Source organism: Sinocyclocheilus anshuiensis, unplaced genomic scaffold (assembly GCF_001515605.1).
Source record: "Sinocyclocheilus anshuiensis isolate Anshui unplaced genomic scaffold, SAMN03320099.WGS_v1.1 scaffold447, whole genome shotgun sequence".
Taxonomy (NCBI): domain Eukaryota; kingdom Metazoa; phylum Chordata; class Actinopteri; order Cypriniformes; family Cyprinidae; genus Sinocyclocheilus; species Sinocyclocheilus anshuiensis.
This window is the reverse complement of record NW_015552615.1, coordinates 4993452-5009523: the sequence shown is the minus strand read 5'-3', so window position 1 is coordinate 5009523 and position 16072 is coordinate 4993452. Positions and strand designations below refer to the sequence as shown.

Sequence of the window (16072 nt, the reverse complement as noted above, 5' to 3'; positions counted from 1 at the left end):
GGGATTTAACAGCGCCCCTTAGCTGTTATAAATTCACTGTAAACCACGGCTTCTTGGGGCTTATTGCTTTAGTAAATACATTTAGAATGTTTTGATTATAATAACATTTGAATTTTAAATAAATGTTGTTCTTTTGAGCTTTCTATTCATCAAATAAAGCTAAAAAAAAGTGTATCATGGTTTCCACATACATTAAGCAGCACAACTGTTTTCAACATTGATAATAATCAGAAATCCGCACTGCCTCCAGCAGAAGCCCTGATTTGTCATTCCTTTTTGTTTTGCTTTCACTTTATATTACGGTTTTAATGAAAAAAAAAAACGCAGCCTTGGTGGGCATAAGAAACCTCCTTTACCAACATTAAAAGCAATCTTATTGACCCCAAATTTCTGAATAGTAGTGTATAAGACACACGAATTTTGGACCCTTTAAAAGAATAATTCGAACCTTTGGTACGTGTGGGTTGAACTCCACAGCTCTGTGTATGGCCTCTACTGCGTTCATCTCTGCTGTGCTGAGACCTCGTCTAGATGCTGCTTCAGGCGAAAACCTGCCATACAGCACACATACAGATTCATTCAGCAAACTATCATCCATAAACATCACCTATGCTATGATATGGTAATATGCTATTCAATATTAGACATAACTGAAAATAATAATAAAAAAAGGTTTTTCCAGGATGCTGAAGACTTACTTATCTGACACTGCTCTGGCTTTCAGTAAGGCAGATGTGTAGCATATAGTAGCTGATTTTGGCAAGCTGATATCTGAAGGGAGAAACATCAGACAGTTAATATAAAGGATACTAGCATCTCTTCCTGGTCTTCTATGAAATGTACAGTAACATGACAGCTGAATGAGCTTACCGTCATATTTTGCAAGGACTGCTTGTACATCAGCGTAGGCCTGCAGCTCTAATAATGCTTCTAAAAGGTTCTCGTGAATATTTAACATTCCCAGTAAGGGGAATTCTTTCATTAACTGTGCAAGGAAACAAGAAAATGACAATATTACACAACAGAGCATAATTCAAGTGCAAGATACCACTAAAATAAAATTAAATAAAATAATGAAATGCAAAATGCAAAAGAAATAAATAAAATAAAATGTGTCCAGTAGTATGTTACAATTCAAGTAAAGGCTGAGCTCCAGTGTATTCATAAAAAATGTTAAGTGCTGAATTATTATGCCAGAAATTACTCTCTGATGATTACAGAACATTAATATTTTAGGCATAAAAAATGCTATATAAGACACCAGATTTTTATATTTTTAAATCTATTGTTATAATTCAAAGTTTCTCTTTCAGTTAATATTTTTGAATGTACAGAATCATAAAGAAAATAGTAAGGTATGTTCAGGTAAATGTTGAATGTAAACTTGCCCTGAGGATATTCTATAGATGTGGAGTGACAACATGTTTTAGAGTCATGTGACCAGAGTTTTAACATTTTTTGTCAAACTGAATAGAGAAAGGCTGAATTATTTTTATATCTGCACTAAAGTTACAGGAATGTTCAATCATGTTGTGGAAAACCACAGAAAGTCATTTAGATCCTCAAAAAGAAAAAACCTAAACCTAATTTACTGTAAAATAATTTCTATAAAAGTCTATGTGGCAAGGCATAAGCCCCATAAGATAATCACTAAAACACACACACTTTTTACAGCCACAACACCTAAACATCGTAAGTGGTATATTGCTTCGCTCACATCTCTCATCATCTTTACAGCTTCTTTGATGCGACCCAGTTTTCTTGCACACATGGCCAGTCTGCGCTTGATGTAGACCACAAGATTGGTGTCTTTACCGGCTGTGAAAGCAACGAGAATAAGCAACAGTGTGAGTTACTGTATGCTGGCTATATATGTGTGACTGTGTGAAAGTTCCATACCACTCTTAAGCGCTTGTTTGAAAAGCCGTTCAGCCTCTGTGATGGTTGTGGCTTCCTCCTCGGCCAGGAGCACATATGCTGCAGCACATCTGCAATGAATGAGTCATATGCTTGAGAGTCAGAAAAAGTCAATTTGATGCAAACATTAGAGATGCAATGATGATTAAATTCTGGCCGAAACAGAAAAGCCAGTAATTACTCCTATGTTATGATCAATAACCATACATGGCTTATAATACAATAAGATACTGTTATGTATTAAAATAATAAAAATAAAACTCATTTAAATAATAAAAATAGGCATCAACATTATAATGCACAGTGTGAAAAATGATTATATATTAATTTAGAAAATATTACATTTAATAGTGCTATGAAATTATTATTATGTTTTAAGATTATGTGATTATTATGTGTTAAGATTAGCTTTAAGTGACAGAAAATGAGCATACATAATTAAATATCCAATACGATATGATAAAATAGATATAAATAGAATAAAAAAATAAAAAGAGAGTTAGAAAAACTAAAATCCATGTTCACATCTGGCTGAAACAGAAAGCCAGTAATTAAATAACGATACATGGCTTACAATACAACTTCATGCTGTTGTATATTTAAATAAATTCAAAATATAACATAAAAAATTAAAACAGGTCATTTTAAAATGACAAGTTACAAGTGAATTTAGGCATCATCTTTATAATGCACATTATGAAAAATAAGATTACATTTAACTGTGTTATTATGTTTTTAAATATTACTTTTAACTTTAAAAAAAATAACACTAGCTTCTCTATTTTCATTCTTTTTGTATTCTATTTGTTTTCTTTTTATTTATTATACAATTAACAAAAAGCAAAAAGGCCTCTAACACTAGCTTGCTCTATTCTTTTTCTATTCTGTCTGTTTTCTTTTTATTTATTATATAATTAAAAATAAAACTTTTTTTTTTAAACCTTGCTACGTGTATTGCATTAGGCTAACTGAGACTTGTCAGAGCACTTGTATATCATTGCTTTTTTGTTGGTTTTGATTTCTTCCATTGTCCTCATTTGTAAGTCGCTTTGGATAAAAGCGTCTGCTAAATGACTAAATGTAAATGTAAGAGCATACATAACTAATTATCTTATATTGACTGATTAAATAAAATTTAATAAAAATAAGCAAATAAGCAAAATGGTACCAACATTGTATGCATCCCTCATTCACGTATTTTTATGGCTGTTTAAATGGACCATTTCAGCTGTAAAATCTGGCTGGATGAGCCACGTCTGAAGACGGTAAATTGAATAAAATCACAAGGATGTGTGGAACTCACTCGCGGTTCATTTCAATTGCCTGGTAAGCTGCTTGAATTCGTGCCTGCGGGTTCCTCTCCCTCCAGGCCTTCTGCATTACTGCAGAACAAACAAGAGAGATATCAATCATGATTAAACATCAATTCTGATTCAATTTAGGTATTTATTTCAAGTGGAGGAGCATGAGACTAACCAGAGTCCTCTGGTCTAAGTTGCTGAGTGTCTCCCAAGAAGAAGGTCTGATGATCTTGGGCTGATAAATTCATGTCATAATATGTCAGGGGCTCTTTTCCCATCACCCAAGTGTACCTGGAATGAAACGATCATGAATGAATATGATTTTTTTAAATAATAGAATTCTGTCATATTTTAAAAATCAAATATTAAAATGAACTGAAACCTTCATACCTGCTGTACTCTGCACCTCTGAATAGGTTCAGTGGGTTCCTCCACACTTTACATTCTGAAAGAAAAATAAAATAATAGCTGCATATTCCATTCACTTTATAATATTTAGAAAGATAAACATGTAGTAACTTTCAAAAACCTGCAACGTTGGTTCTCGGCTCGGTATCGCCGTTTACAGAGGAGAAGAGGCCCGCAGAGCTGCTGTTCTCCACTCCTCCCAGTAGAGGGCGCAAGTGACTGACAGACACCTGCTCTATGAAGGATGTGCCGTACTTCCTGAAGTACCACCACTCAAATATCTGAAGACAAACGCAGAGTGTGATTTTACACAGCTTTAAAACTGAAGTTAGTTGTTTAGTATAGTTATTACTTATTTTATTAAGTATTAAGTTATTTGACAACCAATTTACCAATGCCAAGAAAAAGACTCACCAATATAAGGCCCGAGATGAGCGAGGAGGTTCCAGTCAGCGCAACATAGAATTTAGGCGTAAGAGTGTTTAAAAACACAGATGCTGTGGATGGATAACAATATAGTAAGACAAAGAAAGTCTAATCATTTTTACATACTCATATTAAGAAACAATTGTAACACCTGTCAATCTTGAAAAATGCTTAAAGTAGTGCTCTCAAACGATCAATCGCGATTAATCACGATTAATCACATCCAAAATAAGTTTTTGTTTACATAATATATGTGTGTGTACTGTGTATATTTATTATGTATATATAAATACACACACATGCAATATTTCAGTAAAATATGCTGTTTATATAATAAATATATTTATATATAAATATTTATATATAATTTAATTTATATGAATATAAATATATACATGTAAATGTAAGTATTTTCAAAATATATACTGTATGTGTGTGTATTTATATATACATAATAAATATACACAGTACACACACATATATTATGTAAACAAAAACTTTTATTTTGGATGCAATTAATCACGATTAATCGTTTGACAGCACTATCTTAAAGCAATGCAAAATAGCAATATATATACACACACACACACACATATACATATATATATAGTGGGGATGTATTTAGTAGATTTTAAATATATACAAATTAAACTCATAAAAATGGCCAGAAATTTAATGTCTTACAACTCTTTTAAACAAATGTACAAAAATAATGATTAAACTCATATCCTGCATAAATTACGGTTATAAAATTATTACATTTTAAATTTATATTTAAATTCATTTTAAAATTAACCGCTGAATAATGCTTCTACTCAAACATCACATGCACACTGCACTTTTAAAACATTACACTTGATATATGTTTTATATAATATATTATATTTTAAACTGAGTAATTGGAGTGATGCTTTGTTTGTGACAAACTGTAGTTCGACAGTTTTGTACATTCATTTACAAAACACCAATTTTCTAGATTTACATGTAGTCAACTTCTGCTATAAGTATCATCTTAAAAACAGTAACTGAAAAATGAAGTAGCTTATATATTAGTAAGTAGCTTATATATAAATTCATATACAAGTTACTTGATTATTTATGTAGAACTTTGAAAAACGTCTTAGTATAACATTTTTTTTATTTGTGTACTGTCATAGCACATTGTCTTAGTAAATTCCTCCTCTGAACAATGCTACTACACAGACATCACATGCACACTGCACTATGTAAAAGTTAAAATATTTGTGGATATTAATACCATAACAAAATGTGACAATTATGAGACATAAGAGTGAAGCTTCAGTGCACTGATTTCATAATTATATTAATGTACAAAACATAACATTTCCTAGACTTGCATTTGACAGCTGCTTTTATCTAAAGTAAACAAAAATCACATTCAATGATTCAGCAATGAATTTAAATGCAGGTCTGTTTCTCTCACAATGCTAAAGTATGACTTCAAACAACTGTACGACTCGAGTGCTGTTATGATCATTAATGGTAATTTAGAGTCCTTCTGGACACTTGACATCTTCAGTCACCATTCATCGACATTGCATGGAAAACTCCGACCAGCACTGGCTTCAAAATTTCTCCTTTCATATTCCACAGAAAATTAAACGCACATGGGTATGCATAGAGACGAGAGAATTAGTGTATTTGTGTGAACTTTTCCTTCAGTGAACAGAAAGATGTCCTGTGTTGTGCTGTAGACATCCACACAGCTGAACATAAACACACACCTACCTGCGTTAACGGTCTCCTGCAGCTTCAGTGGGCTCCTCAGCACATAAACCATCGTTAAGACCATGGCGAACCAAAGCGCACATATGTACGTCCACGACCAGCACAGCCACGATTTTAATTTCTCCGTGAAACAGTGTGATTGAGGATTACGGCCACTGCTGTCCGCCATCTTTCACCGACTAGCCATAAACATTAGAATTGTGGGATAGTGGAGGAGAGTGTTGTACTGACGTTCTCCAACAGAGGGCGCAGCTCCCGTTCATTTATACTCGACGGTTTAAACCAGAATAGCATACTGCAGTATATACTGTATACTACTTTTTTAAGTGAAACTGGCTGATGAGAATACCGTTCTAACGTGCTACTATTTTACTATACACAACAAAACAAAACAAAGCCCATATTTGAACATTTTGTTGTTAACCTAATAAATGGATATATTAGAAAAATAATTTAAACATTAGAATAAATAGAAAAAAAGAATACAGAAAAAAAAAAACATTTAAATATTAAAAAATAAACTTCAAAATCAATTCAGAGGAAAACAAAATAATCACCATTTGCCAAATAAAATGTAATTGGAAAATAAAATGAAATAAAAATACAATTAAAGTTCATTTCTGAGGCTAATGTTTATAGGTATAGTATATTATCATTTAACCTTTTTATAGCAAGAACCAAACAAATATCCTAGCAATTTAAGCAGGGGTGTAGAAATGCACCAATTTAACAATTACATTTTGATGCACCAATTACAGAATTTAGTGTAATTTGATATAATAATAATACACTACCAAATACAATGAAAAAACAGTGTTTGAATAGTGTTTGAACACCAAAACTAATGTTAAACAGATTCAGAGCTCAATTTGAGAATTCTTAATGAATTACTAAATGATAAAAAAGAATAAAAATGGACTTTAGAGCAAATTTACACCCCTCATTCGAAGTAAAACTGCATTTTAATATTATATATAATATTATGACATTAAATGGTGTTACAATACATTAAAAATAATAGTAATGAAGTCAGTTTGGTGCAAATCGTTTATTCCTCTGGGATCATATTTGTTCTTACATTTTGTAAAAAATAGTTAGCAATAAAAGCTAGGGTAGGAGGCTGAAGTGAGGGGTAACAAATATTTTGTGTAACTGCATACAGTATATATACCATTCTTAGACACCAGAGTACGACGATGGGACCATTTCCACACAGAACAGTATCCTGAAACGACTTGCTGTACAAATACAGTTCTCACTTTGGCACAACCCTCTCTGTGATCAATTGACAAAATATTCAAATGATGGCACCTTACAACAATGCTTTAAAAAAAAAGACTAATTGCTACGTTGGAAAACAACACGGTGATGATAAACTGGTGTCATGACATTCATTATGACCAGCCAGAGAGCTTTGATGGGCTACGTATTGATAAATTATATCTTATGACTCAACATGAAGTATAACTTTGTCAAGTTGCTAAAAAAGTAAACAAAATGGACTCAATTGATCATATGGGCTAAGTGCAATAAAAAGTACAGTGTGTGTCAAGCATTGGGAACGCTGATCTAGGGGAGGCGTAAGGGATATTAGGGGGGCCATTTATGATGCTGTACACTGGTGTCGTGGGAGGTATTTGTTCAACAGCAAAAACTTTTGCTAAACCCATTAAAACAAGCTTGCAGCCCTCCTACAATACAGAAAAGGAGGCAGTCTCTTCAGCTGAGGTCAAACAGTGGCTTCTGGAAAACAAACAAACAAACAAACAAACAAAGGACAGACACATTTTTAGCACACTTCTTGAAGGACCTTCTCGCCTTGGCCCAGCCCTGGATTCAGATGTAGGTTCAGGTTTAGATATGGGCCCCTCGTAGCTTGTCTCTTTGCTTGTAACGCGAGCAGGAGCGGAGGCATGCCGTGTGTCTAAGCATTTTGTATCTCTTTGCCGATCTTGTAGCTGAGGATCTTGTTCCAGTCGATCTTGGTACGGGTGACGGGAAGCTGCCGGCGTAAGGCCTTGAAGGTGGTGTCAGACATGGTCTGGTAGTTCTCACTGATGGCCGTCTGGAAGGCAAACGACAGGAAATCTCACTCGATGACTTTTCACACATCGTAGATATGATCAGGTGCTATAAAATACTTCATTTTGCCCTCCATCAAGACTAACCTACAATCGCAGTACTGTAAAATAATGACTAACCAATCAAAATCAACAAACCTGATATTCATTCTCAGCATTTTCAATGATTTTGACAAACTCCTTGGCAGTCTGTACCTCATTCTGTTGAAAAAGAAGAACAAAAATAATCACTAAATTACCAAAAGTGGATCATTTGCGCACTCATAATTCCTGAAAAGAAGTTGCAAAACAATTTCAGAAACAGTGATTGTTCCTTTTAGTGTTTAATTTTGGTCAGAATTAAATGGATTTGCAGGGTAATTTCATGTTTCTTTTCTCTCAACAAAGAAGCATATGGCGCTAGTACAACAAAATTAAAATGAAAAAGGAAGAACATCAGGTGTTTTAATTGATGCTTTTTCTAATTTATCATTCTCATGCTGTCGTAAGTGAGCATTGGGATACTGGGAAAAGAGATTTGTTGTCAAAGTTTGAGATGAAGAGTAAGTTCTGGCAAGCCAAACTACATTCACAAAAAAATAAAAATTTTTTATTAATACCACTTAAAGAAAAAGGCTTAAAGAAAATCCATTAGAAATGGCGTTAATATAAACTACTGTTCAAAAGTTTGGGGTTTGGTAAGATTTTTTTTTCATGTTGTTGAAAGAAGCCTCTTTTGCTCATCAGGGCTGCATTTATTTAATCAAAAATACAGTAAAATCAGTAATATTATGAAATATTATTACAATTTTACATATCTGCTTTCTATTTGAATATATTTTAAAATGTCATTTATTCCTGTGATAGCAAAGCTGAATTTTCAGCATCATTACTCCAGTCTTCAGTGTCACATGATCCTTCAGAAATCATGCTGCTCAAGAAACACTTCTTGGTATTATCTAAGTATTATGCTGAAAAACGTAACAGAAATCTCTTGTAGATCCCTTATAAATTTACTTTTGAGAAATTTAATGAATTCTTGTTAAATAAAAGTAAATGTAACATTTTTTTTTTTTTAAATGACTGACACCAACTTTTGAATGGCAGTCTAAACTTAACTAGTAAATATCATTCTGCCATGCCAGGCAGCAACAATTCAAAGTCCAGAAAACAGATGTACCAAAAAGGCATCATGTGCTTCATCTATCAAAACAGCACCACACCCCACTGTCATTAGACAAGTCATTCATAGGGCAGTCGGCTGTTACTTTATCAGGCAAGTTGTTTGTGTCGTACTGACTCATTTACAGGAAGCATACTCACTCAAAAACCCAAGCAGCTCAGGCTCAGATAACTTACAGAGATGACCAGAGACTCTTGCACATCCTTGTGGCTGACCAGCTGCACGTTGCCATCCTCATAGTAATGAACCTGGATCTTCAGCACTCCCACTACCTGAGCAGTGGGCTGAGAAATGGTGAACTTCCATTCCGATCGGCAGCGGCCATTCCTGTATGCAGACAAATGGAGGAAGTTTACCGGCAATTGGTCTTACGGACAAGAAGAACGAGACTGATGGCATTTCTAGTAGCTATATTGTACTACAAAAGCCAAATGTTGCATGCAATCCATCATAATTACTATAGTATGCAAAAACCATTCACTGTTTAGTTCCTAGAAATCCACGTCACGGATATAACATGACATCTCAGTGTTTGTGCACATTGCTTAAAGATGATGTGCTTTTGTGCAGTTAAGCCATGTGTTTTGTTATCTGTATGTGTGAAAGAGCAAAACTAGATTGTCAGTACTATGAGTAGGTGACCTTTGCAGTCTAGTGCACCTGTTCTCCATTCAAAGACACATAATAGTCTCTAGATAAGGTAGGGTCATGATCTGGGTGGGGGCAGAGCTCATTCCCCACATCTAAAGATCATATATCATACTTGGAACAAAGCCGGTAACTGTATTAAAGGGATAGTTCACCCAGGGCATCCAAGATGTAGGTGACTTTTGGCACTTTTCCACTGCGTGGTATGACTCAGCAAGGCTCAGTAATCGTCACTGAACTTGCGACACAAACACAACAGAACCGCTAGATTTTAATCAGCACAGCCAGTGAAGCATCGAACGCAACTGTTTTGAACGAGCGCACCTTTTTTTAACAACCAAAAAGTGGTTGTTTTGTTGTCTGTTGAGGAAGTGCAGACATTTCTCTCGTTAATAGCAGAGGAGCGGATCCAGCGAGAGCTTGATGGGGCGATGCGGAATGAAAAAGTTTTTCAGGAGTCGTGGCAGTAGAGGTGGCGCAACTATAACGACGTGAATAATCCCGCCCATTCTAAAGCGATACTAAACTGCAGTGGAAACGCAAACTGAGCCGTGCCGAGTCGTACCACGCAGTGGAAAAGCGCCAAAAGTCACCTACATCTTGGTGTAGGCCCTGGGGGTAAGCAGATAAACATCAAATTTTCATTTTTGGGTGAACTATCCCTTTAACTGCATTAACTTATTTCTGCTAATTTCCACATTTTAAAAATGATATCCGTCCACCATTTGAAATGATAAAATTGTGACTGTTGTGTTGTGACTGAACATATGAGAAATGCAATTCCGGGTCTGTAGTATCACAAAACTTGCTCCTCCATTGAAAATCATCTAAACATATCAGTTTTATCACCAAGGAGCCATGCAAATATTTTAACAGATGTCTGCATGTGAAACAATTCCTGTCTGAATAAGGCAGAATTTATATTTGGTTTATAAAAAATGCATTAAAACCAATGCATGTAAGCATGAGCTTTTTAGATAAAACTGCCATTAAAATCATGAAAAAAAAAAAAAATTAGTCCTGTCCAAACATTTTCCTAAAGGTGCATCCCAAATCGCGTACTTGTGCACTATTCTATGACGATTTGTAGCATAAATAGTGCGAGTAGTGAATTCACACTGAAAATTCCAAAAAGAAAATGTGCACTTTAAATACCCAGATGATGCACTTAAATAACCTAAAAAAACGAAGTGTAGAATGTTGAGCACTTCATGCACTCGACCGTCGCAGCTTTAATTACGCCACGAAGGGGGATGGGCTATCAGACTCCGATTATTAATGACAAAATAACCTTATAAAATTCATACACTACATGGTTGAGTACATAGTGTATAGTGCATCATTTGGGATGCAGTTTAGGAGTATGTGCTTGCTATTATTATAATTTTTTTTACTTTTTATCAGGAAATTTGGGAGGAGGTGAGGATTGATATTGGTAGATGTTGAAGGTCAGTCTCAAACCTGAGGCACCTGCATGAGCACCACTACTTGAATATGCGATTTAAAGCTCAAGTCATACCATTAAACAGAGAAGGATAAAGAAATTACCAGAAATTTTTGGGCTGAAACTGATGACCCTCGATACAAGCAATGATAGTTTGCTGTCCATCGATGGTTTTTCCATAAACCTAAAAACAATACAAGAATTTGTCAGCAAAAATGTTGCAAAAAACACTAAGAACTCACTTCATTAAATGAGCTTTTCCTTTAACAAACGAAAATGAGATCTAATGAACTCACAGTGCAGACTCCAGTGGGGTAATGATCTTTGACGTACGCCCTCAGAGCTTCGTCACAAGCATCCCTCCACGGCCTGAGGGCCGCCTCACCCTCATGAGACTGTGGGTCAGTCACCTCTTTCCTCAGGTGGTCAAACTTGAACGACTGTTTCTTACGAGGGTCAAAAAACCGTCCATGGCCAAGGTCTCCATGCTCTGTGATCAAAACCTGCAGTTTGGAAGCAGTAAATTCAGTTTAAATAGACTCTTCTTTCCTACTGTGGAAGCTGTAGTTGTATATCTGGCAACTGGTTAACATTATTTCAGAGGGAGATTATGTTTCTGACAAGAAGGTTTACAGTTTCTTTGGAATAATGTGCACTGGTACATCATGCACAATATGTGAATGTATGTTAAGAAATTAATTAGGGTTTATTTTTAATCACCTGATCTTCACTTCCATCAAGTTTAGCAGGTGTGAACTGATCCATGTTGTACTGGGCAAAGGCACTGTCACAAACAGAAAACAATGTGTTTAGTGTAATATATTCAAAATTTGCAACATTATCAGTTCATCACGGATTAACGATTCACATCTAATTTAAATAAAGGGCTTTTGATAAAGCCGCGGAGCTAAATATACCACTTCTCCATATATCTACTCATATTGTGAAGTGGAATCTAAACTGAAAGAGACACTAAAAACTGGTTGCGTACTCTTGGCATCTCTTGAAGAGAATCTTGATTTATCTATTTTGCTTGCAGAAAACAGGCTTATGAAGGAGACAGGGAGGATAGTAATATAATACGCATCCATATACTGTAATAAATACAGACTACTCACTGAGCCGCCCCTTCCCTGAGCAGATTGTCATTATTGAGCAGTAGCCGCACATCTGAAACCGAAGAAAAGACGTCATGTGATATCATGAGAACATTATGATGTCAGACAGCATAAAAACATAATGAAATTCCTCCTAACATACAATATACTACTGTTCAAAAACCTGGGGTCTGTAAGATTTTTTTTGTTTTTGAAAGAAATTAAAACTCTTTATTCAGTAGGATGCATTAAATTGATCAAAAGTGACAATTAAGACATTCATACAGACTTAAAAAAAAAAATTTTGAGCAGCAAATCAGCATATTAGAATGATTTCTGAAGGATCATGTGACATTGAGGATAGAGGCAATGATGCTGAAAATTCAGCTTTGCATTACAAAAATAAATTACATTTTAAAATATATTAAAATAGAAAAGTTATTTTAAATTGTAATCATATTTTACAATATAATTTTTTTGATCAAATACAGTAAATGCAGCCTTGGTGAGAATAATAATAACTTATTTCAAAAACATTAAAACATCTTATATCAACCCCAATCTTTTGAACAGTAGTGTTTTTAACACTGTGTTCTCAGTATTTATGCATTTACTCTGAAATGAATTCAAATGGTAGAGTATTCAAGCTTTGCATCACAGGAATACATTTAATTTTAAAATATATTAAAACAAAACTGTTAAATTGTAATAGTATTTCACAATATTACTGTTTTTACTGTATTTTCAATCAAATAAATGCAACCTTGGAGAGCATAAGAGACTTCTTACACAAACATTAAAAAATCTCACCAACCCCAAACAGTCTGAAGAAGTAATTGTTTGGTTTTTTTAATGCTTGTATATATGATGCATGAATATTTTACCATTGAAGACTTCGTTGAACTCTCCAGGGGGAGAATGGATGATAAAATTTGCAGCAATGCGGACCTGAGGAAAAACAAAAGCACTTATGAAAAAAAATGAAGAGCGGTGTTTGCACATGCAAAACTCACAACCGAGGTGTCAGTGTTTACTCAAAGCCTTGCAGAAAACATCTAACATCTCAAAAATACCCAAGAAAAACTGTCAGGTCCAAGAACAGGTGGAATGGGGTGTTCTGCACATACAAACGATTCTTATGAATGAACCACAGGCTAATGCCACTGTCACACATTTCCAGAGACTCTAGGAGCCAAAAGCAACTTAAACAACACATATCAACTAAAGAAAGCTGGTATATCTTTGCGCTTCCTTTGAAAACAGGTCAAATGCTGCCTGAGATGACACACTGAGCCCCTCTCTGGGTCACTCCTTAGATGGCTGCAGAATTGTGGCTTTTCTTAGCAGTGCACATGTAAGCTTTAAGGGCCGGTGACACTGAGTCCAGGGGCCCGTTCTTCTCACGTTGCTAACTCAGTTAGCTGGATTTGATTGTTGACGATTTGGCATGATCTTGGATTATTTGATAATGTAGAGTCGTGCATTAATTTGAGTGCTGACAGCTATTATGGGAGCGCAGGAGATGCAGATAACATGATCCTGATCCTTAAGAAACTTTAAATAATGCTGTCACATAACAAATCTGTTCAAATATAAAATTAAATGAATTGCTAATTACTACATTGAAATAAAAATGTAAAGCCTGTACAAATATTACAAATCGTGAATATAAATAATTGGGAATCATGTAAAAAATTAAAATAAAATAAAAACAGTGCACATTTCATTTATCTATTATAACATTTATGTAGTTTTGTTCGCTTGGCTGTTTCCTTATAAAAGTCCAAAAATGTGTCAAGTTTTTCGTCAGGTGTCTTTTTTAATTATATGATGTCATTACGTTGCTGTCTTGCCGCCAGCCAATCGCTGCATTGCTGATCGTGGTTTCGAGTATCGATACATAGCACCTTTTAAACCAACCCATGAATGTGCAATTATCTCAGATAACTCAATCCAGCCATACTAATCATCAACAACAGGTGCGTTCGAAGAACCGAATTAGCCAGATCCTGATTAGCACAATGATATCATCTTGGATTTGACATTTCATCTCGGATGTAATAAGCGACGTACGAAGAACGGGCCCCTGCTCTGGCTCTACGGATGTTTTATTATGATGTTTATTTATTATGAGTGACACTGAAATAATGATGCTGAAAATTCAGCTTTGCATCACAGGAATACTTTTTTTTTTTTCTAATAATATTTCACAATGTTACTATATTTACCTTAAATGCAGCCTCGGTGAGCATGAGACTCTTCAAAACAAAAATGTTAATCTTACTGACCCAAAACTTTTCAACGGTAGTAGAAAACGTGTATAGTTTCTATAAATATAAAATACACCATTTTATGAACAGTAAGAAATAGAAATGGCCAGTAAATGATACAGCATCTGTGTGAAAAAAAGTTTTTTTATAAGTTTTTCGATCTGTGCATAGAAAACAAAGCATACATTCACATTTTCTGTTCCAATCACAAGATGTCTAAAAGAATTTGCTATCTTGGTTTCCTTGTCTAATCAGGTTCAAACAAGTTACTGATAGGCAGTGAGGGAAATCAATGCATTACTGTACTTGCATTAATAATTGGTACACACAATAATAACTGGCAGAATTTGAATGCTTGCAATTGCTGAAAATCGACAAATCACTCAATCTAAAATTTGAAAAACTGCCCTTTTCCGCTGCTATACTAAAATCATTTTTGTGGTTGTGTTCTCTCTATCTTGTTCACACTTTTAGTAGGTAGAAGGAAACTGCTCAATTCCCAGACAACAGCTTTTTGCTTAAAGAGGAGGTCATATGGTATTTTAAAGTGTCCTAATATTTTGCTGGAGTCCCCTACAACTGGTTTAAATGCATCTAAGGTCAGAAAACATTGTAATTTTCTCAGAATATACATTTAATATTAGAGTCATTTGCAAATGATTTCGAAACGATTCATTCCAAGCAAGTTCGGCGCAAACCCCACCCTTCCATAAGCCTACTCTGCTCTGATTGGTCAGCTGGCCAAGCCTGCTCTGATTGGCACAGAGAGGAGTCCTTGAGCAAGTTAGCGAGCGCTACCACTGACAAAGCACCTTTACATAAAACAATAATATAGTGCTCCAATCCGTTCTTAAAATAATGGCATAAAATACAAAAACACTTACCGTGCCCACAGCTAAAGTTTAGCTGCTAATCTGTAACGTTAAACACTTAAAACAATAATGGTGGATACGTTAGCCGAGTGCTAACGTGACTAACATGAGAAACAATAGTTTGTAAACCAAAATATGTCTACTGTAATGTTTGAAGAACGACAGACAAAAGACGCCCCGTCTTAACTTTTAATCAGAACGCAGAACAGCTGTATCACAGACGCACTCGCTCGTCTCTCCCGCATTAACCCTATAACTGCCGGTGCAGCAAAATAAACCGCAATTTCACAATGATTATAAAGTCTGTGCGCTACACTACATTTTTATTATTAAATTAAGTAATCTGAACAACATCAGTCTACATTAATCGACACATTCAAATAGTGGGTTCACAGCGAATTATCAGAACTACTTCAGTAATGCCGAGTTCACACTGCACGATTTTCACACTCGTCGGATCGCCGTTGTTTTCACACTGCGTGACTATCTGGGGTCGCATTCAGTTGCTGCTGTGTTCACATTGCACGATGAATCGGCGACAGGGGGTTTCACACTGCATGACTTCACAATAGGAAGAATCGCCGACAGCTCTGTCTGGTCCGCAAACTACGTTTCACAACAAAGCACACGCGAGAAGTGATAAGGAAATAACGCGAGAACCCGAGTGCGTCAGACCGGAGTTCTCCAGCGAGACTGT

General features: G+C 35.2%; 2 protein-coding genes across 4 annotated transcripts in view; both read right to left on the bottom strand.

The window, feature by feature from the left end:
• LOC107666110 (suppressor of tumorigenicity 7 protein-like) overlaps window positions 1-8302 on the bottom strand; it is a 19967-nt gene extending 11665 nt beyond the window's left edge. Inside the window, exons 1-11 of one of the 3 annotated variants that reach the window (XM_016457261.1) lie at window positions 8292-8302; window positions 5802-5980; window positions 4041-4123; window positions 3748-3907; window positions 3609-3663; window positions 3394-3509; window positions 3221-3299; window positions 1900-1988; window positions 1718-1818; window positions 699-985; window positions 449-551 (exon numbers count right to left, since the gene is read on the bottom strand). In XM_016457261.1, the coding sequence (XP_016312747.1) occupies window positions 449-551; window positions 699-985; window positions 1718-1818; window positions 1900-1988; window positions 3221-3299; window positions 3394-3509; window positions 3609-3663; window positions 3748-3907; window positions 4041-4123; window positions 5802-5970 (1242 nt within the window). In that variant the 5' untranslated portion in view covers window positions 5971-5980; window positions 8292-8302. Of the gene's footprint in view, window positions 1-448; window positions 552-698; window positions 986-1717; window positions 1819-1899; window positions 1989-3220; window positions 3300-3393; window positions 3510-3608; window positions 3664-3747; window positions 3908-4040; window positions 4124-5801; window positions 6033-8291 lie in introns of those variants that run through there. The other 2 variants (XM_016457262.1, XM_016457260.1) reach the window with 2 other exon arrangements.
• The window catches only part of LOC107666111 (F-actin-capping protein subunit alpha-1), a 12632-nt gene continuing 3525 nt past the window's right edge, over window positions 6966-16072 (bottom strand). Inside the window, exons 2-9 of the mRNA XM_016457263.1 lie at window positions 13118-13181; window positions 12255-12306; window positions 11857-11920; window positions 11433-11639; window positions 11241-11320; window positions 9221-9371; window positions 8021-8083; window positions 6966-7866 (exon numbers count right to left, since the gene is read on the bottom strand). Coding sequence (XP_016312749.1) covers window positions 7726-7866; window positions 8021-8083; window positions 9221-9371; window positions 11241-11320; window positions 11433-11639; window positions 11857-11920; window positions 12255-12306; window positions 13118-13181 — 822 coding nt within the window. The 3' untranslated portion in view covers window positions 6966-7725. The remainder of the gene's footprint in view (window positions 7867-8020; window positions 8084-9220; window positions 9372-11240; window positions 11321-11432; window positions 11640-11856; window positions 11921-12254; window positions 12307-13117; window positions 13182-16072) is intronic.